At 46.3% G+C, this 27,759-nt stretch overlaps 1 protein-coding gene across 1 annotated transcript; it reads left to right on the top strand.

Moving 5' to 3' along the window:
* Positions 1-26,743, top strand: DBNDD2 (dysbindin domain containing 2). Its single transcript, XM_033153424.1, has 4 exons — positions 1-272; positions 17,984-18,139; positions 18,245-18,391; positions 26,099-26,743. Exons 1-4 carry the CDS (start codon positions 230-232, stop codon positions 26,299-26,301), a joined length of 549 nt encoding a protein of 182 aa, XP_033009315.1. The 5' UTR covers positions 1-229; the 3' UTR covers positions 26,302-26,743.
* The last annotated feature ends 1,016 nt before the right edge of the window (positions 26,744-27,759 follow it).

The following is a 27,759-nucleotide window of genomic DNA, read 5'->3' as shown; positions in this document are numbered from 1 at the left end:
CCAGCCAGCCCTTCCCAAGCCAGAGCTGGAAGGGAGACAGGCAGGCAGGCAGCCTGAGTTCCTCTGGCGGCCAGATCAGCCCCTGAGTTGGACCACTCCTTGGCAAGATGAGAAGACTGCTGGGAGCTGCGGAAGGACCTCGCCTCTGACCTGCTGCGAGGGGCGGTTCAGGGGGATCCCCGGGACAGAGGCTGATTCACTGCTTGGGCTGTCATCCTCTCTGAAGGCGATGTCAGGACCTGAAGCTCACAGCCACGGCAGGAGGCTGCCCTGTAAGTCTGGGAGCTGGTGGATACATGGGGAGAAAGGTGGGACGGGGTGGGGGTGGGAGGGAAGGCGAAGCAGCGCCCCTCTTGCCTTCCCATCCAAAACTTTTATCAGTTGGTCTCTAAGGTGCTACTAGAAAGAATTTTCGATTTTATCAGGCGTTTCTGTGAAATGGGCTGAAGCTTTTCCGCGCTGCCGTTGTCTGAGCTGAGAGGCAAGGCACAGGCGCTTGTCAGGCGCAGCAGGGGAGGCGTAGTAGGGCATCATTCTACCAGTTTCTGAGAATCGTTCCAGGCTATAGACATGCAGGGTTGAACAGCAGCAGCCCGTGGCTCAGTGGCCAGTTAGAAGCGCTTTTCTCCATGCACACTGAAAGCAAAACAAGGGGTTTGAACCCCGAGAAGAGTAGCTCGCTGGACAACACCTCCCCCCCCCCGGCTTTGCTGTTGGAAACGCGGGCTCATCGGCTTGGAGATAGATGTCAATTCTGTAGGGCTGCTCTGGGCGCAGCTCAGAGGATTGACACCTCTTTGTAATGATCAACAGCTGGGAGCCATCCTAGCCATTGTCTTGTACTGTAATTGTAGTGACAGTCACCCATTAGTATTGTATATCATGCAAACAGAAGCCCACGGCATTCCTTTCACAAGTTGAGCTGACAAGCATGCCTGTGGTTGTTGTCTCTCTTATTTCACACACGCATACATAATCTGTTTCTTGTGGCTTTCACCTTATGAGAAGACCACTTGTCAACCTTGGGCTTCTGTCCCTTTCTCGTTAGCATTCTGAAAATACACCTTGGCAGAGCCTCCCCGGCAAGCCTTAAAGGAGCCTCGGTGTGTGCTTGCGCTGTATTTATGGATAAAATGGATGCATTTGGTCACTTCTTGGCAATCATTCTCTCTCTCTCTCTCTCTCTCTCTCTCATGTTCCCATTAGATGAACAGGTTTTGTTCCAGGAAGGGAGAAACTGTAGCTCTGATAGGCAGGGGAAGCAGAGGTTTATATTTGGGTCTGCAAGCCACAAACCGTAGATCCCTCTCACCACTAGGGCTTACTGTTACCACCGTGGGGAACGGGACATGGAACTAGATGGGTTCTTGATCTGATCCAGCAGGGTCTTCTTATTTGTCCACTTCACTTGGTTTTGTTTTAAATATTCTTACTCATCCTTGAGGGGGGGGGATTAGGAAGCCAAAACTGTATGCTCCTAAGCATGCTGATTTGCAAGGTTCCTGTGGTGGTTGTGGGGGGGGGCGGGGCTTGCTTCCAAGTGAATGCTTGCATTATAACCAAATCATGCAACCTCAATAGCCCTCTTAAAAACAGCACCTAAAGAGGCCAAAGGTAAGGTGTTAGGGCACGCACCCTGCTGTAATATGACTGAGCATTCCTCTAGAGGTCATAATCCCTCTGGGCCCCACATGCCCATCAGCATTTTTCTTTAGTGAACATGAGAGCTCTGCTGGATCTGAGCAGGGGCATACCTAGTCCAATTTCTGCTGCCCACAGTGGGATTTTCCAGTGGGAAATCCACAGGCAGGCCATGAGCACAACAGTGGCATTGCACTGTTGTTTGCCAGCACTGGCATTCCGTATTCACGTTCCCTCTGATTCCCAGCCTGTATCCACCATGACACAATGACTGTTATTCTCCATGCATGTTAAGCTGTAAAGGACGTGCCACAGCCATCCCCAACATGGTGCTTTCTGTGTGTGTCTTGGGCTACAACTCCCATCAGCCCCAGGCGGCCCAGGCTGGAGGTGATGGGACGTGCTATCCAAAGCACCCAGAGGGCACTACGTTGGCGAAAGCTGCTCCAGAAGCTGTTGCCAGAGTACCGATTCCATTGCTTACTACAATAACAAGATGTTTGCCACCCCCGCGAAAAGATGCCAGGTAGGCTACATCCTTCCTCATTTGCCCCTCTTGACACTTTCCCTTGTGAAATACGTCACCCACCATCCCCGCAGCCCACTCGCCAGCTCTGACATAGTCACATGACTCCCCCCCCACACACACCTTGCGTTGTGTGCTGCCAGCTTCCTTTGCCACACAGTGCCCATCTTCACGTCATTTCATGCACAGGGAGGCTCAGTACTCTGCAGATTAAATGCAACGACGTATTTAACATCACACTGAGTGACGGTGCTGCTGGAATTATTCTCTGGTGTATGTTTGTGCGTGTGTATATGCACAGCCATGGTTTGTCAGCAGGGCTGATGTTTTTCTGAGATGGGTTATCGGGCATCTCTTCCGGTCCAGGCTGAAGGCCTATTCCTTGAAGGATAGGCTACAAAGAGCAATGCCGTAACATTGGCTCTGAGGGATCTACTGCTTATGTTGTTCCTGGAGAAACGTAGCTGAGCAAGAGAGGTTGTGGACTTCCTAAACAGTCTTCTGCTGCATGGGGATGAGGAGAAGGGGAACTTGGAAATAGCGTAGAGATAAGAGTATTTGAGGATGAGTTGGCCTGAAACCAGAGGCCCAGCCAGAATCCATCAAAGACTCTTGTACAAACGCTCCACCCAGCCTTCCTCTGGGATATGATACTGCAGCAAAAGCATAAAATAATCCAAACCACTGTGGGAAGAATTGTAGGAGGGAGGAAGGAGGGAAGGCAACCGAGGTAGCGGCTTTTGGCACAGATAGACAGAGGGCTGAGAGGAAGAGAATGGGGGCGAGGAGGTGGCACCCCATGACTCTTCTTTCCGTCACAAATTCATAATAAAAAGCTAGACCAACCAATCCCCAAATCCCTCGAGTCTCGAAGCTAAAAATATCCCCACAGATTCCTCTCCAGCAGAGAATACATCATAAGACCCTGCTATTTACAGGGCCAGGAGTTGCTTTATATAGAACGACGAGTAGGATAAAACCATGAGCGCATTAGAGGGGATGACTGGAGGACAAGAGGCTCTCCAAGCACCAAGGACAACAATCTGTGACAGCTTCTGCGTAATTCCTTATCCAGACTGAATGAAGTCATCATCATCACCATCATTTCCACCTAAGTTCAACCTAATTGCTGTTTACCTTCCCTGAACAGTTTGTAAAGGATACTTTGGGGCTTGGCTCCAGAGCAAAAGGAGGTTTCAAATGAGTTCCCCTGTGGGAGAGATTTCCTGAATCTTGCGGTTCTCTTGAAATGAATGAATTTATTTTTACAGTCACGGACCAACTTACTAAATCAATAATACAAAAATAATACATTAAAATTTACACAACAAAAACAATACACACATATATACATATACAGTAGCATTTAAAATATATAGATTAGAATTGGGGCATTAAAATATGGCCTAAAAATTGCCATTTAGGGGGTTCTCTTGAAAGGTCTCACACAGGCCACAGGAACAGCCTTAATGTGGATTAAACCAGTAGCCCAAACACAGTCTTTAGCGAAATAATGGTGTCTGAACTCAAACTTAGATGGAAGCCACACCCTTTGGTGAGAAAAACCTTGACATTTAATCCCCAAAACAAGTGGTTATGTGCAACGAAGGCAAGACATTCTGCATATGCTCAGAGGAACTGCCCTCTCCAGCTACTCTACAAATGCAGAACCAAACAGACCCCAGTAATGCTTATGCAGTAGATGCATAAGCTCATGAAGCGTTGGTGAAATTAACTACTGCAGTTGAACGGGTTGAATAAACCTAGCTGGAGCAATATAGGATGCTCCTGTACATGACAAATGATCTCTGAACTACATAGTTTCTGGAATATAGATAGTATATTTTTGTGGAATATTCATGGCTATGTGTGTTCTGTAATCATAATTTATGATTGCCAAATCTGGTATGGAAAGCAGAATTTACCAAATTCAAAGCAGCTCAGTTTTCCTTTTCTTTTTCAAACAAGCTTCTAGCCCCTTAGGTTTCAAATATAAACTTGAAAGTGCTTGTGCAATGCCTTGGGGGATCTCAGAAGCCTGAAGTGGATGTGAGCAAGATTCTGGTACAGCTCTTTGCACTTGTCTTTTGACCAGCAAAAGAAGAATAAATCATGCAAAATAAATGAGCAGTTTATATATTACATACACTTCTTGGTCCAGCTGCTGATGAAACCAGTTGTTTGGCAGAACTACAGAGAATATCCCTTTCATGTTCCTGGAAGACAGAGATTTCTTTTTTTTTAAAGACATCTTTATTGAAAGTTAGAAAACATGGTACCATGCACTAAACATAGTAAGTAAAAGAGAGTAAAAGAAAAAGAGAAACAGCACATGCGTAGAAGGCAAAGCAAAGGGGGGGGGGAGATAAAAAACCAAAACTGTATACTTTACAATTTTTTATTGCAGTTCACTAGATCTTAACCTTCTACAGTATTTGTAAGAATGGATTCCAAATATCATTGAATTTGTCCATGGCAAGTCTGCGATAATATGCAAGTTGTTCATATGTTGCGGGTTTGTATAAGTCTTCAATACAATCGTAGACAGGAGCTGCATTTTTATTTTTCCGATTCATCAATATGAGAGTCCATTCATATTGTCCTTTTGTAAGGTTCCACGTGCTGGATATATAATTCAAAAGGAAATTTTATACTGTAAATGTAAGATTATTCCATACAGTTCTGGTTGGTTAATTGGTTTGGCAACTTCCAGGCACATGATGTGTGATGCTAATTATTTCCCCCAAGAGTTAAATGATAACTGATCAGAGGTAGCTACTGGAGAGCTATGAGATTCAGGTGAGGGTCAGATGACTTGTCAATCCCAGCAGGTATATAAGAGGACGACCCAGGCACATGATCTGTGATGCTAATTATTTCCCCCAAGAGTTAAATGATAACTGATCAGAGGTAGCTACCGGAGAGCTATGAGATTCAGGTGAGGGTCAGATGACTTGTCAATCCCAGCATGTATATAAGAGGACGACCCACCTTCTGAGGGCCTGGGCAGGCCTGTGACCTGCCAAGGCCCTCAGAAAGTGGGTTCTTTAAGCAAGTCACCATTGCTGAACTTCACTTTCCATCTGCAATATGAGAATAGCAATGCTAATCTACTTGCATAGTTGTTGTAAGATTAATTTATGCAAGGTCCTTTAAATACCTGAAATGCAACAATGCATGGTTACTGGATCCACTATTGCAGTCTCATGAGGTGCAACCTGGCAAGGATATTTCTGCTGCTGTTAATTTACATTGGTGCCAGTGGCTTCCTCCCTGCAAAGAAAATCTCAGCTGCAGATGATAATTTTTTTATCAGAACTGCAGCAAGGAATAGAAGGGTTACATTTATACCATGCCTTCTGCCACCCCCATAATTACCAGCTCTCAGCTGATGCTATTTGCATTTTTAAAATCCTGCTTGCTAAATTGACATCTTTGGAATGCGTGTCTGCTGTCAGGAGGAGGGAATATTTTTCAAAGGTGTGTTGTAAATGTGTTGAAACCAGATCATATGTGAGCATACAGCTCTCCAGGGGCCTGGAGGAAGAAGGAAGTAGGAAGAAAAGTTATTCAGGTAGTCCTTATTTGCAAATTGAGACAGGTAGGGCTCAAACATAATTTAGAAGCTGTTGCCTTTAATCTGCAAATATTTACCCTTCTCAATCCAATGCAAAGGCTGGCTGGTAGGCATTTTGTACATGCTCAGACGCTGTGGGTAGGTGCTCTTTAGAAAACATTCCAGCAAACTGTATGGCAGCTATGAGTGCTGTTTTTGAACCAGAGTCCGGGGTTTGAACCCTGGTTCATATTTAACCCTGCATGAAGGGAAAAGGTCCCCTACATTAGTTCCTTTTGGTTTTTGAACCTTCCTATCTAAACATTTTCCATTTGTCTTCCATGCTTGAACCACGAGATCTAGAAACTTGATGAGAGCCTGAGGAAGCAAAATTCTGCACCATATGTGTTGACTGTGAACAGTTATGAGCATAATAAAAAGAAGAAGGGCAAAGGGTTGCGATGGCAACCATAATGGAGTCTGGGAAAACAAGTCTCTTTCTCACACATGCAAGCATTTTGTTTTACATGTGGCCGGGTGAGCAGCCCATGAACCATGGGTTAGAAATCCAAATGTGGTTTGCATTTCCCATCCCAACCCCAGAATCTGTGGCCTTCGTTGGACCCGAAGAGTTACACTACTGTTCTTCCAGTCTTGCAAATGTGGTTGTGGCTGTTCCTTAGACCCCAGCTCTGTTCCGAGTTATTTACCCTTTTAAGCAGTTGGGAGCTTTTCGTGGACTGGAAGAGTCTGGAAATGAAGAAAAGCCTCCCCCCCATCTTCTCTTGGATTTATGCCTACATTAACAATCCTCCCCCTCCATCCCATTCTTTCATTTGCGTTGCCTGATGCATAGAGGGCGTTTTGTATTCAGGATCCAGCAGGACAAGGGATAATGACAAATGCCACCACTCCCAGCAGAAATGCAACCAGACAATCCTGTCAACTCTCTTGGCCAGAATAGGACATTGCCTGCATTCTCCAGAACTCTTGGTCCACCCCATCCTCTGTTCCCAATATTTCCATGTAGATTCTATCTACTGTCTGGTAGCATCTCCTACATCCATTGCTTTCTGAGATGAGACAGAGAAGTTCTGTGCTTTTCATTATTTAGCCACAATAACTATCTAGTGCCTTCTTCTTCAGAAGGAATCAGCCACTAAATACCAGGTATCAGGGAAAACAGCATGGGAGGGCCGTTGATTTCATGCCTGCTGCCTGTAGGCTTTCAGTTGACGTCTGGTTGGCCTCTGTAGGAAACAGGATTCTGGACTAGATCTGAACGTTTCATCTGATCCAGCAGGGCACTTAGAATCATAGAGTTGGAAGGTACCTCACCTAGTCTGACCCCCAGCAATGCAGGAATCTCAGTTAAGCATCCAAGACAAATGACCATCCAACCTCTGCTTTAAAATCTCCAATGAAGGAAAGGCCACAGCCTACCGAGGGAGACTGTTCCACAGTCGAATAGCTCTTACTGTCAGAAAGTTCTTCCTGAGGTTTAGTCAGAATCTCTTTTCTGTAACTTGAAGCCATTAGTTTGAGTCCTGTCCTCCAGGGCAGGAGAAAAGAAGCTTGCTCCATCTTCCATGTGACAGCCCTTTAGATATTGTAAGGTGGCTATGATATCTCCTCTCACTCTCCTCTTTTCCAAGCTAAACATACCCATCTCCTTCAAGCGCTCCTCATAAGGCTTGGTTTCCAGACCCTTGATCATCTTGGTCGCCCTCCTCTGCACACGTTCCAGATTGTCTATATCCTTCTTAAATTGTGGTGCTCAGAACTGAGCTTGCTGTACTCATTATCTGGACGTAGCACTTTTAAAAGCGCAGAGCACTTTCTAAGGCCAAGTAGAATTGTTGTGTCTCTTTTCAGGTATTTAAAGTGCCTTACATTATCCGAGTTATTCTGACAGCCTGTAGCAGCTCATGGCTTGACTGAGATTTGAACCAGAGTGACTCCTAATTCATGTTCTCAACCCCCTGTGGTACGCCAGCTTCCTTTGCAATCTCTTATCTTGCACATCCTCATGTCATTCCTGGTAGGTCACTCTTATTTCCACTTTACAGGTGGGAAGCCAGGAGATAAGCAACTTCCACAACATGCGCAAGCAAATCCATGTCTAAAATGGGACTTGGGTCCCCAACTTCAGCTCCAGCTCTCCTTCCAGTGGAGTTCCCAGGCTGAAATGCTGTCTGCGGGCCACAGTTATTAACTCAAAATAGCCAGGGATTCCATATGCCAGGGTATTTCAAAATGGGAAGCACACCATGTAGGGGAAAGAGGAAACCATTTTGGACATCTCAGTAGTAATAGGCAGGCAGCAGGGGTGGACTTTGGTAATCTTTTGTAATATGGTGCTCCATGCAAGGCCAAAATTTGGCGCCCCAAAATAGATCTTCTCAATTTTGTACCCCCTCGGCTTGGTGCCCTGTGATGGGAAACCACCCTAAATCTGGTGCTGACTTGGGAGGTGGGCAAGTATGTGGGTCAGCGCCCCATTAGGGTTGCTGAAATGGATATTTGGGGTCATAAGCCCCCTAACCGCAGTAGAGGTCAGTCTCCAAACACTGGAGCTGGGAGGGGGCACAGAAGGCAGACCAGTGCAGCAAATTGTAAGAGTTAGAAGCAACCTCAGATATATTATTTCAACCACCTGCTGATGCAGGAAATCTGCTAACTTCTTCCTTTATTGTGGGACCGGCCCTACCATTAGGCTGAGCAAGGAGGCTGCCTCCTGTAGTGTATGCTGTATGTGTGTGGATATGTGGTGAGGTTTCATTGCCTGCCTTGGGCCTTCCAAGCTAATCCACTGCCCAAGATACTATGGACAGCACTGTCCTGTTACCAGTTTTGAAGTAAGTTCTGTCTGCCAATGCACTCAGCTTCTCTCTATGGAATGGAAGGGGACACCAACTTGCTCTTTACGTCAGGGAGTAAACTGTCTGGGGCTGGTCCAACCTGATAGAAGGCCTTCCGGCCTCTTCTTAAGTGGTTGCTGTGTTGAATTAGGAACAGGAAAAACTGGACCAGTAACTCCCCAACATCCATGGAGCTCACAGGGTGACCCTGGGCTAGGCACCATCCTCACTTCACCCCACAAAGCTGCTGTGAAGATGAAAACGCAGTGAATACCATGTACACCACCCCAAGATCCCGAGATCAGGAGTGAGGAAGCTCCAGTCCAGGGCTGAAATGCGGCCTTCTAGACCTCTTTGTGGCTCTTTGGAACTCCCCTCAGGCCACACCCTTGACTGGCGCTGCTTTGTACCCCAAGCATTTTTGCCTGGCTGGAATGTGTCCCTGAAGTCTGATAATACTTCTTGCTTGCCCAGATGAAGAATAAGGGAGCACTTGAGTGGATGTAGAAACTAGCCTACTGAACAAAATGTAAAATTTCCTTTGGTTGCTCCACTCATTCTCATCTCTGGCTCTATCCACCACTGGCAGGTGGCCCTCAAAAAGCTTGCCAGGAAGGAATGTGGCCCTTGCTCTGAAAAAGTTTCCCCACTCCTGCCCGAGAGAAAGAGCGCACTCAAAATGCAATCTTGTAAATAATAATGTGATCTGTGTGGCACCGAGGAGGAGGAAGTGGCAGGATGCTCTAGAGGAGCCAGCCTTCCTTTGATATATTAAAAGAGTTGCTGTTTTATAGCCCACATTCCTATGACTCAGGCACCCAAGGTGGCTTTCTCCTCTTGTTCCCTTGAGAACGTGAAGCCACCGATGGCGCGGCCAACCCACCTGCTTCCAACTTCTTCCCGTTTGCCAAAATCTTCCCTGCATGTACACTGAATAGAGGAATTAGCAGGAGGGAAAACCCCAGGTCTCTTTTTTTCCTTTCCTTCGGTCCCCACACTAGCATTCAGGCCCCGTCTTCGTTGTGTAATGAATGAACCATGAGAGCCGGAAGGATTAAGCAGGCGGTGGGGAGCTCTGTTGCCCATTTGATGGTCTCGGTGGCAGCCGGGTTGGGAGGTCGGCTTTCGGGGACAGGGATGGCCGGGGGGGGGGGGAGTGGAGCTGCATTCTCCCAGTTGTGAATGCGCTCAGGCCCCCATTGGCTGCTTGCCATGGGAAAGAGACCCCAGCAGCAGGGGCAGGTATTTCTCTTTCCCTTCCCCTCCTTAAAGACAGATTGCAGCACACAGGGGCAGCATTGTGTGTGGATGCCTAACAGTCTTGGGGAACATGCCATCCCAATGAGGCAATCTCAGCAGTGTGTGTGAGATGGTGAGACCATCAGTCACAGGGGGGAAAGGGGAATGGTACGTTCTCTTCTTTTCTGCTCCTGTGGTAGCCTGCTTGCACACCATCTATTTAAAGCACATTCCCCCTGCCCGGCAATAATCCTGGGAACTGTAGTTTCCCTGTCGCAGAGCTATATTTCCCAGCCTCTTTAGCCAGTGACGGTTCCCGGTATTCTTTGGTGGGTATACTTTAAATGTGCAGTGTGTATGCAGCCTTAGCAAATAAGAAGGGAAAGTGTGCATACTCTTTCCTCCCATCCATAAATGGACAGAATAGTAAACATCGCCAAATAAAAGGAGGAAGGGAGGTGGCGAACAAGACACTGTCTCTGACCCTCCCTGTAGTCATGGGGCGGTCAGGACCCATCACCAGCTGCTCTTCTCGCCCGCTGGCTATCTGTGCGAGTTACATAATGGCATTTCAGTGTTAGTGGCCGGCTGCCCAGATGGCTAATGAAATCTCATCAGGGAATTTATCAGCAGGTTTGTTAATTTACCCCGGGGAATCAATCCTGACACGTCTCTCCGATGCTAACATAAGACATTCTGTGCGAGCTCTGGCATGTACTGACACAGTACCCATCAGTCCCGTCTCTCTTTGTCTGGACGCCTGACCCTTTCTGTGGCCTGGCTTCCTGGCGCATTTCCTTGGTGTTTATGTGTTTGTGCTAGGAACAAGGAAGAGGAGGAGCAGACTCGGAGCAATGGGCTCGAATGCTGTGCGAGCTGATACAGGAATGCACAATTGTGAAATAAGAGCAGAGATTTAATTTCGGTTGCAGTAAGCCCACAACTTATGTGAATTAAATTTGTGTGCATTGTGTGCATGACCAAAATATATCAAAAAATTAAAAGGGGTGGAAAGGGAGCGGGGGTTCCAGGAAAAATGACTTTGGCAATCCCACCCACCATTGAACCCAGTGGGCTTTGACTATACACAATTTTGGCTTTAGATGCAATCCCTGGAATGTTAACCCCTGTGTAAATTGCGGGTTTACTGTACTAGGGTGGATAGAGAAAAGTTTTTCTTCCTCCCTCGTAACACTAGAAATTGAATGTTCGAAGATTCAGGACAGATAAAAAGGAAGTACTTATTCAAAGTTATTCTATGGAACTCACTTCCATAGAAGGCAGTGATGGCCACCAATGGCTTTAATTGTGGATTTGACAAATTCATGGAAGGCAAGGCTATTAGTGACTACCAGATACAATGAATAGGTTCTGCCTCCATTGTCGGAGGGAATTGCTGGGAATGACAGGTGGGCAGAGTGTTCTTGTTCTCATGTCCATCTCGCACACTTCCCACAGGCATCTGGCTGGCCACTGTGAGATCAGGATGCTGGCCTAAATGGGTCATTGGCCTGATTAGCAGAGTCGTCTTATTTTCTTCTGTTGCCCCGTTGAAGCAGAAAGCTGGAACATTGGCTGTATCAGAGTTCAGAGAACGGTGTTGTTGCCTTTGCTAATATTCTCGGCAAGAATTCAAGCCGATTGAATATGGTTCTTTGTCTGGAGTAAGACCGTGGATGCAAATGGTGCTACTTAAAGCAACGTGACCGTATAGCGATAGCCACCAACTTGGATGCCTTTGAAAGAGGATTAGACATATTCATGGAGGATAGGGCTGTCAGTGGCTACCAACCACGATGGCTATGCTCCACCTCCATGGCCAGAGAAAGGATGCTTCTGAATACTGGTTGCTGAGAATTGCAAGTGGGGAGAATGCTCTTGCACTCGGGTCCTGCTTACTGGTTTCCTACAGGCATTGGTTGGTCACTGGGAGAAAAGGATGCTGGACTAAATGGATCTTTGGTGTGATCCAGCAGGGTTCATCATACATACACAAAGGTGCCTGGACACCCAGAAGGGGACACACACACACACACACACACACACACACACACACTGCCTGCATAGGAAGGCTTAGAGAGGCCTTGGGCAAGATGCTTTCAGTGGAGCCATTACTGTTGCTACTGACCATTACTGGTTCTCCTGCTGGTCCTAATCTGCACTGCCTTCCAAAGGGGAGAGGACAAGGCCTTATACTGAGTCAGACCATTGGCCAATCTAGCTCATATATGTTGCAATATTCAGGCTTTCATGGTGCCGAATTCAGGTTACCATGGCTTGGAAGTTATGATTTTTGTAGAGCAGAAGCCCAGTGTTTGTCTCCTACTATGTTGGTTCGATCTGGGGAACTTCGCAGGAGTTGCATTCTTGTGGGAAATGAATGCCTCCCCCCCCCGCTCTGTTGGAACGAAGTTTTGTAGCTTTGCATTAGAGAACACACAACAGGTGTCCTGACCGAGTCGATGGCTTTGTGTGAAATCCAACAAGGTTGCCTCTAGCGTTTAGCCTTGGGAGGGCCTGTTATTAGAGCAGTCTCTCCCCACAAGCCTTTTTCATCACTCATTTTCTCTTGTTTTAATTGCTGGCTGCTTTCTGTGGGAAAACTCAGCTAAGCAGCTGACTGGTCTGGCCTGTTAGTAAAGGATTCCAGTTGTGATACAGCTGGGGCTTTGCAATGAATAAAAGGAAATGGCCCACCATGGTGGAAGAGGCATACAGAAACACCTCCTAGGCATGCTTACTTGGATATCAGAACATACAAAACTGCTTTATTCCGGGTCAGACTGGAATTTTAACCCATTAATGTCAAGGGTGCTCCCCAGCCAAAGAAATGCACACAGGAGCTAGTTTACTCTTTATTGTTGAAGCTGAGACAGTCGTTTCTACTGCTCTGAATACCCATGCAAACCAGTCTTGCATCTGGGCAGCTATTCCCAGGTCTGCGCTATACGGAGCAGTTGCAGCAACAGGAGGCCATGCCTCCTCCACCAGCTTATGCATCTTCCCCCGACGGGCTGTGCATGCAGCCAGAGACTATGCCTGCGTGAAAGCTGCCTCTGCTGTTTCCAAATTCAATTCTCTCCTGCTTCTGGGAGACAGAGTTGCAGGAAAGGGTGGGGAAGCACCCAGCCCTTCACTTGCCTTTCCTGCTTCTGCCTCCTGTGCTCCATCCTCCAGCTCTGAAGCTTCTCCTGCCTCTGCCTCTTGCCTCCTGGCTGGTACAGTCTCCACAAATCACTGACCCCTTCTCCTGAGTCAGGCTCCTGCCACCCTTCCCCCAGTACACACTTGTCAGTGTCCTGCCAGTCCTTGAAAATGAAGCACACTATTGTCTATTCTCATTGGCAGCAGATCTTCCAGGGTCTTGGCCAAAGGGCTTCCCCATCATCTGCTCCCTGTTTCCTTTAGCTGAAGATGCCAGTGATTGAACTTGGGACCTTGTCCCTGAAAAACAAGTGCTCTACCACTGAGCTATAGCCCTTTCACATAAGTAAGTTCCATCCATGACTACTTCTTCTTCATCGGGAGTGTGCTGGACTCAGTGCGCAATACATACTTGTGCATCCTTACTACTATTAGCCACTGTGAAAACTGCCGGGGTGGTGATGGTGGTGGCTGGCAGAATAGTCTCCATGGAGGTATATATCTTCCCTTCCTCCCGAGTGCCCCCATTCTTGCGTCATGTAACATTTGGAATCAAACGAAATGATTACCCTTCCGGATCAGCTAGTTAGGAAAATAAGGAAGCTGACGTCTACTGGTTTGTGCTACTAGCTCAGTATTGTCCACAGTGGCAGGTTGTGGTTCTTCATGATTTCAGACCAAACACATGCCCGGCCTTACCAAGAGAAGCTGGGGGTTGGAACTGGGATGTTTTGCATGCTCAGCAGATGCTTTGCTACTGAGCTGTGGCCTCTGCTTCCTGTGCTTCTGCACACATTCCAGTGTTGACTGATGACCTAGGAAAGCCACTGTCAGCAGCCGGAGTCAGGTGCAGGTCAGCAATAAAAAAACCCACTGTGTCTGTGAAGTCAACTCTTTATTCAAAGGAACCAAAACTACACAGGCCTAGTGATCCCATAAACATTTGCTTGTAGGTTTTGTCCCAGTGAGGCGGTTGCAAGGACTGAAGGTCCCTGCCTTCCCACAGCTGCCCAAGTCCCAGAGGTTCCCCCTCCCCAAGCAGTCATAGACTGCATCTGCATGCAACCAATCTTTCCTTTGCCCTTTTCATTTCTCGCTGTGTTCTAGGTTACCAGAGGGTAGGGGAGCTAGTTGCAGCAGGAGGGGGAGACCTCCTGGATTCTTCAGCATCCTGCCTCATGGCTCCCTCTCCTCTCCAGCCTCCTCTTCTGCCTCTAAGTCTGGACTGCTCTCTGCCACAGCCTCTTCCTGCTTACTAAGCTCTGTTACCTCTTCAGCTTCCAACACCACCTCCTGCCAGTCTGCTCCCTCTTCTCCCTATGACCACTCATCTTCATCCCACCACCACTCGCATGGCTCTGAGCCTTCTTCTTCCACAGCTGGTGCCTCCCACCACTCATCTGCATTCAAGCAGTCCATGACTGCCATGCTTGTTAGCTGATGTACATGTGTTAAGAAGACTGCATGAGCCTTGCTTAGCCCAGCAGCTGTATCCCCCTTTTCTGGTAGCTGCTGCAGGATCTCCTGAGTTTTCTCTTGAAACTTGGCACTGAATACCTTATAGTCCCAGTAGAGAGCCACAGCCTTGTCTGGTTCCTCCTACTTCTTTTTTTCCACAGCCAACACAAAGTTCAACAGTTGCTGCTGTTTGGTTGAAATTTCCCCTGAAGCAACAGACAAGGCTGCTGAGCCTGAGACGGAGACAATTAAAATGTTCACTGTTTGTTTGGTTTCCTTGGTTATGGCACTGCCCAACTCAGTAATCACATTTTCCTTATACCAGCCAGACTGGTCCCTGCATCGATGGCTATTGAGTCAAGAAGCTTGGAGGCATCTGAGATTTGCTGCGGAAAATCTCAAAGGCCAATGGCTACCCAGTTTTGTTGTTGCTCCTCTGTTGCTTTGATCATTGACCTCTGGATTTCTCCCCAAAATGGGAGATTGGCCCAACCCTCGTCCTGTTCATAACAGGCTGCGATTGATTGTTGAACTTCTTGACTGGTACTTTCCCCTCTTCTGCCACCCTTGTGGTTTTCGTCATGGAAAGAATTAAAAGAATTTTTTGTTGTTGTTGTTGTTAAGAAAAAAAACTGAGCAGGAACTGAGTTATCTGTGTTCAAGAGGAAATCTTTTTATGGGTTTGGGGAAGTATGCTGATGGACTGAAGAAAAGCGTGAGCATGAAACAAAAGGAGCAATAAGCAAACTTGGCAACTTTTCTACTTCAAGTGGGTACCCAAGGGCTCACCTCCTTCCTTCTCTTTAAAATTATAGGGATGGAGGGGAAATTCATTTGGAAACCTACTTAATTCACACTTCTTGAACCAATTGTGAACTGAAATAAAGCTATCCTTCAAAATTCTCCAAATTTTGCAGTGCAGTTCTCCAGGCAAGAAAACACGTACCACCACCCCCCCTGTATTTGACAGAGTATTTATTGTTGTGAACTGATGCAGATATGAGGTGAATTGAATTTAAGATTGGAAAAATGAGAAGCCAGAATTGACAGACTCATTCTTCCCTAATCCTAATGCCAATTTTAAATAAATATTCTGGCCAGGTCCCTAGCTCATATTATTGGCAATTTAGTTGCCCAGTACTAGATCAAAGTGAAGTACTTTGGAACCCAGCTCTGCCCTTGTGTAAGTCCACTTAGATTACAAGGGAGCTGACTCTTTGCTTTGATCTAGCAATTTCATAAACCAGGCAGAACCTGGTTTGCTTTTTAGCACATATCTAAAAATACTGTCTGAACAAATGCAGATGCTAAATTTGCAAATATTAAAATGTCTACCGCTGTTTTCTGCTTTCATCATGGGTCAAAGTAGTGGAAACTGGAGGTGTTGCCCCCATCTCGTACTGTGAGGGAAATATTTAAACCTCTCCCCTTGATAATTTCAAAAAATGGATACATATGGAACAAGGCTACTAGATAATGAACTGTGAAGATGGTATAAATAGCAGAGGAGGATGAGCATCTGTGTGCCCAAGCTTCCTTCAGTCTACTGATTCACAGGATGGCTGAGTCTGAATCAACCTTCCCCCAGCCTGAGTCCCTCCATATCATTTTGGACTGCAGCTCCCATTATCCCTGACCACTGACCATTCTGGCTGGGGCTGATGGGAGTTGTGGTAAAAAGTATCTGGGCACCTGGTTGGGGAAGACTGGTTTCGAGCATAGATTCTCAAAATGTGGACTGTGGTCCTTTGGCGGTCCATAGCTCCATCCAAGTGGTTGACAGAAAGGAACACTTAAGAATATCTATACTTGGCCCTGCACTTTATTTATTCTTTTCCAATTGTGGAGATTGAGGACTCTTTTTTTTGCCAAGGCTGGCTCACTTAACAAGGCATGTGATTTTCATAACACAGCCTTGGTACAATCTCCTATTTCCCCCCCCCCCCATAACAATTTGCCAGTTAAAGAAACCCTCAGTGACTGGGTCTAGGGCTCATATTTTTCACAGTACTATATTGGTTTTGACAATGATGCCTGTGCTTAAGTGGGGGGAAAGTGTGGTTAAAATATGAGCTCTTTATGTGGTTTGACTGGTAGAACAACTTCCTTATTATGTGGCCTGTCAAGATCCCCAGAAATTTTCCAATGATCCATGGAAGGAAGAAAGAAAGAATTCAGAACCAATGGTTTAGAATATACTTAAGCCTAATGACTGCTCTCCATGCTGCTTACTGTCAGGCTTGTTCAGAGCAGAGATTGTCATTCTAGAACAGGGGTAGCCAACCAGGGGTCCTCCTGATGTTGTGCTCAGAAACTCCCATCATCCTTGATCCCTGACTATGCTGGCTGAGGCTGATGGGAGTTTCCACACACAACATCAGGAGGACACCAGGTTCGATACCCCCAGCCTAGGAAACCTACAAAAAGCCTGAAGTACAAAAGGCTGTTGTCTAGAGAGGTTATGCATGCCCACTGACAATTCTTCATAGGTGGGAGAAATGTGAACAAACACACCCAAGAAAGGGATACAAATTATTTGTCAGCTTGGAAAGAAAGGCGGCTGATAAGGGTAGATAAGAGCCCAATGCCTTTCTCCCAACTACCATGCTATAGCTCTGCAGCAAGTAGTGTAGCTGGTTTGGTTAGACAGAAGCAGGAGGTCCCTCCTACCCCCGGAGTTTGAGGTAGTTTGAAAAACAGAATGCTGCCTGTGAACTGCATGGTCATTCTGTTTTCACCTTTGGTAAACAGGTTTTGCAGGTTTTGTTTAAGAAACCTACCCAGACCCTTAGATCTTCCTCTGAGGCCCTGGCCTGAGGCCCTCTTCTGAGGAAGTCTGGGGTGATGGCAAGGGAAATGGCCTTTTCAGTTGTGGCCCCCCATTTGTGGGATGCCCTCCCCAGTGAGGTCTGTCTGGGGCTCTCACTAACAACTTCTTGGTGTCAGATTAAAACCCATGATGTTGGTTGTTGTGCTTGATGATTTGTTGCTGATGAAATGTTTGCTGAGGCTTATTGGGGACTGTCAGTGGATCTTTTTATGAACCGCTACATCTTTTTATTATAATGTCTTCGTTTTATGCTTGCTTGTTTATTTTGTATACCTCCCTATATCCACAGGTCTCATGGCAGTTCACACTTTTTAGAATGCGTAAGACCCCTGGAGACTTTTTCTTTTTTGCGTAGAAAGTCATTAATAAGTCATTCATAAGTTCAAATCATCATCTGTAATAATAATAAAATACTTCATGCTGGCCACATGACCCGGAAGCTGTACACCGGCTCCCTCGGCCAGTAACGTGAGATGAGCGCGGCAACCCCAGAGTCGGATATGACTGGACCTAATGGTCAGGGGTCCCTTTACCTTTACCCTTTACTTCTTGAAGAGCAGTGATATTATGGCAAAGAAACATGTGCAGACTGAACCTTCTCTCAAAGCAGTTTAAAGTTCTCATTAAAATACTTAACCTGCATTTGGCTCTGGGAAGTGTTTCCCTTCAGATAACAAATGAGAGGAAGCGGCTTCTGATTTCTTTTCCTCTCTCTGGTTCCTTTGCAGCCGACATGGACAATGGGCAGCGAGGGCTGGATGCAGAGCAGATGCAGCAGCAGCAGCTCAAGCTACGGGAGAGGCAGAGATTCTTTGAGGAGGTTTTCCAACATGACGTAGATTTCTTCTTCCCAGTATCACACCTGCAGATAGAGCACAGGAGACGTAAGTGCATTAGACTATGGAGCACAGTTGCGCCACTTGCATGTAAAAAATTAGCAGGTAATGGCCATGCAGCATGACATCTGATGGCTTCTGTCTCTTTGCTAGCTCCCTTAGGCAGCATTTCCTCCATGGAAGTGAATGTGGACATGCTGGAACAGATGGACATGATGGACCTTTCTGACCAAGACACTGTGGACGTGTTTCTCAGCTGCGGGACGGAGGACAATAACAACGTAGCAGCTCTTTTGCCAGGTATGTTCAGTTCCCATTAACTGACCCACATCAACTTCACAGGGCCTTCTCGGTAGTGGCGTCCGCCCTGTGGAACACCCTCACATCAGAAGTCAAGGGAATAAACAACTACCTGACATTCAGAAAATACCTGAAGGCAGCCCTGTTTAGGGAAGTTTTTAAACTGTGATATTTTAAATGTATTTTAATGTTTGGTGGAAGCCGCCCAGAATGGGCGGGGTACAAATAAATTATTATTATTATTATTATTATTATTATTATTATTATTATTATTATTATTATTATATTCTAGCCGCATCCAACTCTTTCTGTGACCTGTTGAAATATACCGGTAACTCCTTCTTAAAAGGGAATGGCTGGAATGGCCACCCAAGGGATTTGGAGTGTGAATTGGACCAATCGCTAACATCAATGGAGGAAGCTACAATAAGGAAAGAACATATAGAGTGGCTGGGGAAACCCAGCCAGATGGACAGGGTAGAAATAAATAAATAAATAAATAAATAAATAAATAAATAAATAATAGATAATAGGTAATATAGGATTTGTGTGGGTGTGTCACTGTGTTTGTAAGGCTACTTAGGGTGTTCTGGTGGCAGCCTTCTGATTTCTGGTAGGTGATTGCAGACCAACTAAATTGCAGAGCTACTAAAGGGGATCCAAAGAGCTGAGATTAGGAATGAGCCTAGTGAGCTCTTGGACCATGACTCCCCTCGCTAGTAGAGAGAATTGATCTAGCCTATCTGAGATACTGGCACAGGCTATACGCCTTTGAGAATCGTACACTTACTAAACTCTGCTGGTTAGAGCAACTAAGGACAGGGGACTTGGCTCAAAAGTGCCAAAATAAGCTTAGGGTTTATAATCTTCAAATGGACAACTACTTAGCCCATGTGACCTTAGAAATTGGATTTTTGATCAGGATGCCAACCAAGAAAGAGCATCCATCATTGCCGCCCATTACTCTACTTGTTACACCCAAATTAAGACCAATCACTCAAATGTATATATGGATGCAATCAGGTAGAGGACATCACACACGACCTGCTGATTTGCCCCCTGTATACAACACCCAGAGGAAATTTTATATCGCCAATTTTTAATTAGCTTCCAGGTCGATCCGCACAGGAAGTGACAGTTGAACTGCTAGCAGACAAACATCTATATATTACAAACCAGGTAGCCAAATTTGCACTGGCCGCCAAGAAGCTCCATTCCAGCTATGTGAATGCACTCCAATATTAAAATTTAATGTTGCAAATTTCTTTTGATGTTGCACACTGCTACAGGCTATGTTGTATGATTTTAGAGGAAAGTTTTCCTTTTATTTTCTGTCATCCATTGTAAAGGCCTTTGGCTACATACAATAAAAATGGACTTGACTTGACTCAGGATCCTCTCGGGTTACTTCCTATATCAACATCATTAACAGGCACGTGCAAAGGTTGCACCTGTGCAAGTTGCTCCACCTGCGTTTCTTACCAAGGCAAGGTGGAGCAGACTATCCCTCTGCAGCCTACTGTTCACATTTTTGTGTGCAAAGCGGTGATACAGGAATTACTTGAGAATAAGCACCTCAACCTACTATCCTGGGATAGGGTGAGGGGGATGCTCAGTTGACCAACTGCAGATAGCTCTGCCATTGGGTCGGTCTGCCAGCTTGCTGCTTGGGAAGGAGAAGCAACAGTTTGGAGGAGAGGCGAGAGAAATAGAGGAGAGAGATTGAGCTAAGCAGAAGCCTGGTCTACTGCTTACTAGAAGTACTGCCTAGTGCCACCTTTAACTTGTACGCCTTTGGCAGATCATACCAAATTCTTATTTTTCTTCATAATCATGAGGGCTAGAGGTTCAAAACTAGCTAAACTCTGACTGATTTTGGAATATGGTTGGGTGTTATGGGGGTCACAAATACCCTGCTTTTAGGATTTATGGAACTCATTCAGGCACCAGCAATACTCTGTTGAACTGATCTGCATCCACACATACACTAGTGAAAAATAAAAAATGAAATCTATCCACTTTCTACTTACCCGTTTGGTATGTCATGCTTGTATCGGTTTGGCTTCTTTTTCTGTGCAACGTGCACGTTAAATGTGGCAGTAAACAGTGAAAAGTCTCTTTCATTATGTGTTTAAACGGTGATGGTGCAAAACAGGGTCACACCGAACACATTCCGTTTCTGAGCATGTGCTCTTCAAAGTGAAATTGTGCTGCCTCTGAGTGGGATTTATAATTTAGGAGGTGAAACCATTGCCACGGCCAAAACAGATTATCAAACAGCGGAGAAAACCAAAACATTTATGGGTTGTGTGCCAAAAAATTGATTGGCTTTTTCTCCGTAGCAGAGAAATCCAGATGATTGAAATTAATTAGTGTGTTGGTGTGTTAGTTAAAAAGCCATCACAATATCAACTCAAACTCTGCTGCTAGCGCACAGAAACAGCTTTAGCCTTTCAACCTACCTGCTGATTCCACCCCCACCTGGACTTCTCCCTGCTCCCTATTACTAACTATTCTTCTGTTTTCAAACCCTTCAAATCCTAAGTCAGTGAAAAGTACATTTTTTTTCCTTCTCTGGGCCGTACATGCTCATTTGAATCTTTCCAAACAAGAATAGATGAGGGAGCAAGCACCAAATATGACAGATCTAATGCTGGCTGATGGATAGAGCTGACATTTTATTCAAATGTCACAGAGGTTTCCATGGATTGGAGGCTAAACAAGTAGCTTGCTTTGCCATTTACAGTGTTTTGGCTGTAATATGCTCTTCTGAGCCTGAGCGATGGGGACTTTGATGCAAAGATTCCTAAGACTGAAGAGGAGCAGTACAGGTGAAATGCTCTTTGGTTAAAGGAGCAGAGGGGGATGAAACTGGAACTAATCTCAGTCTACTACAGGGGTAGTCAACCTTTTTACACCTACCGCCCACTAATGCATCTTTCTTGATGGTAAAATTTCCTTATCACCAACCAGTGCTTGATGGAAGGAGGATTCAGCTTGTGCCGTATAACCCCCTACCGCCCACCTAGAATCCTGAAATGCCCACTAGTGGGTGGTAGGGACCAGGTTGACAACCCCTGGTCTACTAGTGGAAAGGCTGAAAGAAGAAGTCCCGGAAGAAATCTGTGAAATAGGAAGGTGATTTATGTCTCACCCCACAACAAAAGAAACATGCCACCAAAAAAAACCCCGAGGGCACAGTCTTGCATAAAATTTGCATGAAATAACTTACTGTATATGTATGGTTGAAAATTTAGAAATGAATAATATAATCTGAATAAACATACAGTCCATCTCCCTATAGTGGAGAACACTGCGCCTAGGGAAACTGTGTGCCTGCTCAGTCTTCTGCCCATGTATTAACAGCTGTTGGGCGAGACTCAGGGCTTTTCCACACCTCTGCTTGCCCCCAGAGGCGTGGAGGACCTTTAGTGCTGAATCAGAACAAACTGCCATTGCCATTTGCTCTGATTTAGCACGAAAGAGCTGGTTTTCCGGAAGAGAGTGGCAAGGCCAAGGCAAAACAGCTGAGACCAATGCCTCGAAAGCACAGGGAAAGTGGGAAACCGCTTGGACCCATGCTTTCCAGGCACAGGGGAAGTGGAAGTATGGACAAGCCCTCGTACTCTTTGTTCTTAAGGTTTAAACCAAACTTGAACCAGTCAGCCTCTCAAATAGAGCAGGGATGGCTAACTAATCACCTTCCAGAGGTTGTTGGACTACAACTCCCACCAGCCCCATAAGTATGGCCAATAGTCAGGGGTGATGGGGCATGTAGTTGTAGCTGAAACACTCCAAGTTAGCCACTCCTCAGAAAGGGATCAATGCAAGGAGGAAGGGGAGGAATCATTCCATCTGCCAAGCTGCAATGCTTGTGCATGAAGCATGGCTGTAGGAGCACAACTTTAAATTCCACCCAATGTATCTACTGAGTAGAACTTACCATAGGCTGGGATTCAGCTAATGAGCTCCATCCAAGGGAGAGAGAGCCCTGCGGAAGAACTTCCACTTGTGCAACGGGCTTCCAGGAGGTTGGCCTGCCCCATGCCCCACGTTCTATGATGTTAGGTAATGTGGTTTGGGACAAACTATGCCATGGGCTGGGACGCGGGTGGCGCTGTGGTCTAAACCATATAGCCTTGGGTTTGCCGATCAGAAGGTCGGAGGTTCGAATCCCCACGACGGGGTGAGCTCCCCTTGCTTGGTCCCTGCTGCTGCCAACCTAGCAGTTCAAAAGCACGTCAAAGTACAAGTAAATAAATAGGTGCTGCTCTGGCGGGAAGGTAAACGGCATTTCTGTGTGCTGCTCTGGTTTGCCAAAAGCGGTTTAGGCACACTGGCCACATGACCCAGAAGCTGTACGCCGGCTCCCTTGGCCAGTAAAGCGAGATGAGTGCCGCAACACAGAGTCATCCACGACTTGACCTAACGTTCAGGGGTCCCTTTACCTTTTATGCCATGGGCCAAATGTGGAGGTCTGGCAGGCTTCAACAGCCCACAGGTTAGATGTGTCCTACCACTGATCTATCCCATCGCTCTGTGACCTCAGCTAATCTTACTGCATAGTGCAATACGAATGTGGCACCATAACTTTGGAATAAATGTTCAGGGGTGGGGACAGGACACAGAAAGACTGGCCACGCACCTCACTTTGTGAAGTTTAATGCCTTTTCTGGAAATGCAGTACCACCAGCAGAAGGCTGCTTGTTCCCACTGAACAAACTAATTAAAACTATTTGGGAAACGAACTGCCAAACCAACCTACCAACCAAAACCTGGCACACCATTTAATCAGCTTTTATTATTCTGCAAGCATGGGCCAGTTGTCCCTAAATGGACAACTTCACTGACCTGTCTCCCAAAGTATTTGAATTTATGTTGATTGCATTATTAAAAATACAGCTCTCTGCATCTCCACTCTGTTCACTCTCAGGCTGGAAGGCTCTTTGCCCTGTGCAGGAGGTCAAAGAGAAGGCAACGAGACCCCACTATTATGCAGTGATTCAGCCTGAGTGTGATTCAAGCACTTTACCGGCACAGCCTCCTGCATTCCAGTTAAACGGCCTCACTGATGATGTCTCCAAGCCACAAGCCGTGCACAAAAGCTCCCGTTGCCAAACATGGAGAAGGAATGCGAGGCACGTGGGTTGTACAATGACACGGCCAGGGATTCACGGAGGAGATCTGGCCTGGCCAAGCTCTTGACGGAAAGGGTTTACGGGGTCAACCTGCTCCCACTGTCATGGAGTCACACGCTGTGCTGCATGTTCAGTGGTGTCTTTGGCTAATGATTTATTAGCAGGGTGGATAATACCATCCACGCAACGTAACCTTCGCGCAGAAGCACGGGAGGCTGTTTCTAAACAGGATCGGGAGTTAATGAACCATACGGCAGCATGGGCTGCCAAGTTCTGTGCAAAAGCAGCAAAAGGGAAGGAAGATGTAAATTAAGCAAAATCCCATATGTTGTATTGCATAACTCATTCTAGTTTCAAAAACGCAAGTTTTCAAATAGTTGTCTTGTTATCTTGGCAACGAGTGGTGGAATAGAAGGAAGAAGGGGACCTGTAGACTTTATGAGCATTAGCAGGCATGGAGCGTAAGAACCACAAAGGGAGCAGAGGCCCAGCTTTCAGCAGCTGCTATGGGCTGATGGCCCCAACAAGGCCCCACCACTGCTGACAGCTGTGCCAGATAGCTGTGTCTGCGAGTCCCCATTTTACGATGTTCTGGTAAGTTTTTAGAAAACTACCCTGCAGTCTCTAATATTCCCTTCCAGGGCAAGGTGAAAGAGAGTGTGGTGGCTGGCCAGCTGCAGATATGCCTGGAAGCATTTTATCTGGATCCATTCTTGGTTTCAGGTCTGGTTTTGGCACACAAGCAGCCAGATTGATGGCCTCTGTCAGACAAGAGATGGGGAATGCAACCCTGCTGCTTTTCCTTGACCTCTCAGCAGCTTTTGGAAGAAGGAGCTACTCCCACCCCACCCCAGAGGGTGCTTTGTCCCATGTCCCCTAAAGCTTGGAGCTAACTGATGGAGCAGAAGGGAGCTACTGAGCGTTTCAAGTTGGATCCCTGGGTGCTCTGCAATCTCGAATTTTACCCAAATACCTCTCTTGTCTTGCAAGCCTTTCTCCAGAGTCGTAAGGGAGAAGGAGTAGGTTTCCTTTCTTCTTAAGCTGAGATTTCTGTAGAGCTAGGTTTTGCACCCTACAAGGTTGTGCTTGTGTGGTGATTTCAATGGCATGCCAAAGGTAGCCACATTTCTCTCTGTCCCTGCAGATGCTCCAGAACAATTATATAGTGCCCTTTTTGAACTTCAGCCAATTCCACACCTGAAATCTCCTCATTGCAAACAGCGGAGTCAAACTGGTGGGCAGCAGTCGGTTGTATTAATTTGACAGGCTCCAGCAATGGGAAATATGGCTGCTCAAGGCACTGGGCAATTTTTTAAAGTAACAAAACTAAACAAAATAGAAAGGCATTCTCTGGGCACCTTTTCAGATTACATTTTGCTGTTTACAATCTAAAAAACAAAACAAAAAACGGTGTGTGTGCAACAGCCAGAAAATGCCCAGAGATGCTATAATCTTTAGAATACTTTAAATTAGGTCAGGCATGGTGAGATGCACAGAGAGTCTTAACTTGTGTCTGATTCCTCTGACACTACAAAGGCTTATCCAGACAGCAAGAAGGCAGCATGCCCCGCCCCATTTTAGGCTTTGCAGAATGGCTGCAAGAAATAATCGTTCAAGATCCTTGTGTTTGGGTAGCCTGTCCGTGGGATGAAGGGGTGAGTCTTGTGTGTATATGGAATTGTATGTATTTTAATGCGCTGGTATGGAATTTGCCCCCACAAGAAGCAGTGATGGCCACCAACTTGGATTGCTTTAAAAGAGGATTAGACAAATTCACGGAGGATAAGGCTCTCAGTGTCTGTTAGCCATGATGACTAGGCTTTGCCTCCACAGTTGGAGGCAGTAATGCTTCTGAATACCAGTTGCTGGAAACTGCAGGGGGAGAAAGGGCTCTTAGGCTCAGGTCCTGCTTGCAGGTTTCCCAGAAACATCTGGTTGGCCATTGCAAGCATAGGATGCTGGGCTAATGGGTTGTTTGCCTGATCCAGCAGGCTCTTGCTATGCTCTTATGTATGTGAGGCATTACCCTAGGACAGGCATAGGCAAACTCGGCCCTCCAGATGTTTTGGGACTACAACTCCCATCATCCCTCAACACCGGTCCTGTTAGCAAGGGATGATGGGAGTTGTAGTCCCAAAACATCTGGAGGGCTGAGTTTGCCTATGACTGCCCTAGGATACCTAGAATATCAGCGTAGGTGTTGATATGTTGATGTTGTGTTTACAATACCCTTGCAGCAATTTGCATGCAGTAAATTTAGGAATGGAGCAGGGGGGATAGGCACCTGGCATCATACTGCCCTCGGTGCTGCAGACATTATAAAAAACTTGAAACATTTGCATTTTCTATTATAATGTGGCGTGCATGTATCTGCTAACTAGCTACAATAACCAATGGTGGGAAACAGCAGCAAAGCTTAGGTTTTCTTCTGTTCTAATATAGGGAGAGCCAGCATAGCTTAACAGGCCAGAGATGTTGCAGGAACAGCTTCACATCGGTATAGAGGGCAGCTAAATGTTGGCCAGCCTCATCATGTGCTTGTTCTCTTTTTGTCTTCCTCCTTGGCCAGATTCCAACCGTTACGAGGAGGAAATTTCTCTGCAAGTGCCCAACTCAACCGAGATCAAATCCCGGATCTCGTCCACGTCCTCTGCCTCTACAGACCTGAACAGCCTAGACACCAGTGAGGAAGGGGCTGAGACCCCCGTGGTGCAGTCAGATGAAGAAGAACTGCAGCAAGATGGCCCCGAGGAGCAGGAGAGCAGCAGCTAGCGGTGTGTGTGTGTGCGTTTGTGTGTATGTTGCCAATCCACCGCATTGACTCTGCCAGCTGACGTGATGATGAAGGAATGTGGCTGTCTGGCTCAGTGACTAAACCTCACAGCGGTTCCCTATCTCATTTTTTGTACTTGGGGAGAATTAGAAAGAAGCCTCCCTGCAAGATGGTCAATGCATGGAGAAGGTAAAGAGCATAGGGAGAAAGGGGTGAGGCAAAGGGACTGTAGTTTTGTTTTGTTTTTAACTAACTCTCCAGCCTTTTACAGCTAACGCTCTTGGTTCACTCACCCTGACTACTCAAGTTAGCCATGACCTCGGCTGCAATTATTTCAGGCAAGGCATTTGTGCAGGCTTAGAGTCTCTCCGATTCCAGCACATCACATACACACAACAAATGTCTTAGTTGTAACATAAAAGAAAATTATATTCCTTTCAAACAAGCACATGGTCATCTAGTTGAGACCCCTACATTGCAGGGGTTGGGCTAGATGACTTTCGAGGTCCCTTCTAACTCTGCAATTCTGTGAGTTTACAACTGGGAGGATGTGCATTATTGGGGGGAAAGGGCCAGTAAGGCATTGTGGATCAAGAAGAGATGCCTGAACAGGATTAGATTCCTGGGGGAGGCACTGATAAGCAGTGGAGCAGAGCTGTTCATTCTTCCTCCCCTACAAATATAATTTTGCAATCTTACACTGCAAATATGTAGTGTATATTGGGAAGGTAAGAAGCAGAGGAATGACTAATGAAAAGAAAAATGGGCTTCAGAAAAGGGGTGCAGCAGTAACAACATCTACTTAGCGTGTGCCCACATAACTTCTGACACACAGAGCAGAATGCAACCTACCCCAACCATGTCTTCCCCCCTCCCCCCTTTTCATGTTTCCAAGTGATTACAAAACAGGTTCTCACGGTCCTGGTATGATGTAATTGGTGGTTGCATTCAGCTTGATGGGTGACAAAGTTGTGTAGCCCTTCCCTAGGTAGCAAAGTTGCCTTGGGCTGCTGCTATGTGGCTAGTTTTTCAATGACACAGTAGAATTCACTTGGTGCAGTAGCTAAGAATACAGGATGCATGAGATTAGTCTCAAAGAATCCTTGATTCAAATCTTTCCTCTGACATGAACTAGCACAGTGGCCCTGTCCTCCTTCTTCAACAGGGGGAATAGCAGCGATGACACACCTTACGGGAACATTGAAAGAGTTTCTGAAACAATGTACATGAAGAGCTTTGAACACTAAATGCTAAGTATTTTTTATTATTCATCATGTTTCTCAACTATCAGGCTCAGCACCAATACATAGGGAATGTTCAAGATGCACACCTGAAAACGAACTGATAGCAAAATGGTGGTTTAGGGGGGAGCTACAGCTTTTTGGTAGAGTACAGCCATTGTATGCAGGATGTCCTTCCAGTTAAAATGATCTCGGCTAGCAGAACAGGGGAAGATT

Source organism: Lacerta agilis, chromosome 6 (assembly GCF_009819535.1).
Source record: "Lacerta agilis isolate rLacAgi1 chromosome 6, rLacAgi1.pri, whole genome shotgun sequence".
Taxonomy (NCBI): Eukaryota; Metazoa; Chordata; class Lepidosauria; order Squamata; family Lacertidae; genus Lacerta; species Lacerta agilis.
This window is presented reverse-complemented; position numbering and strand designations above follow the sequence as displayed.

Coding starts and splice junctions, on each gene's coding strand:
- DBNDD2 (XM_033153424.1), top strand. CDS start 230: ATGTCAGGACCTGAAGCTCACAGCCACGGCAGGAGGCTGCCCT. Junction 273..17,983: donor CCACGGCAGGAGGCTGCCCT/GTAAGTCTGGGA, acceptor GTTCCTTTGCAG/CCGACATGGACAATGGGCAG. Junction 18,140..18,244: donor GCAGATAGAGCACAGGAGAC/GTAAGTGCATTA, acceptor TCTCTTTGCTAG/CTCCCTTAGGCAGCATTTCC.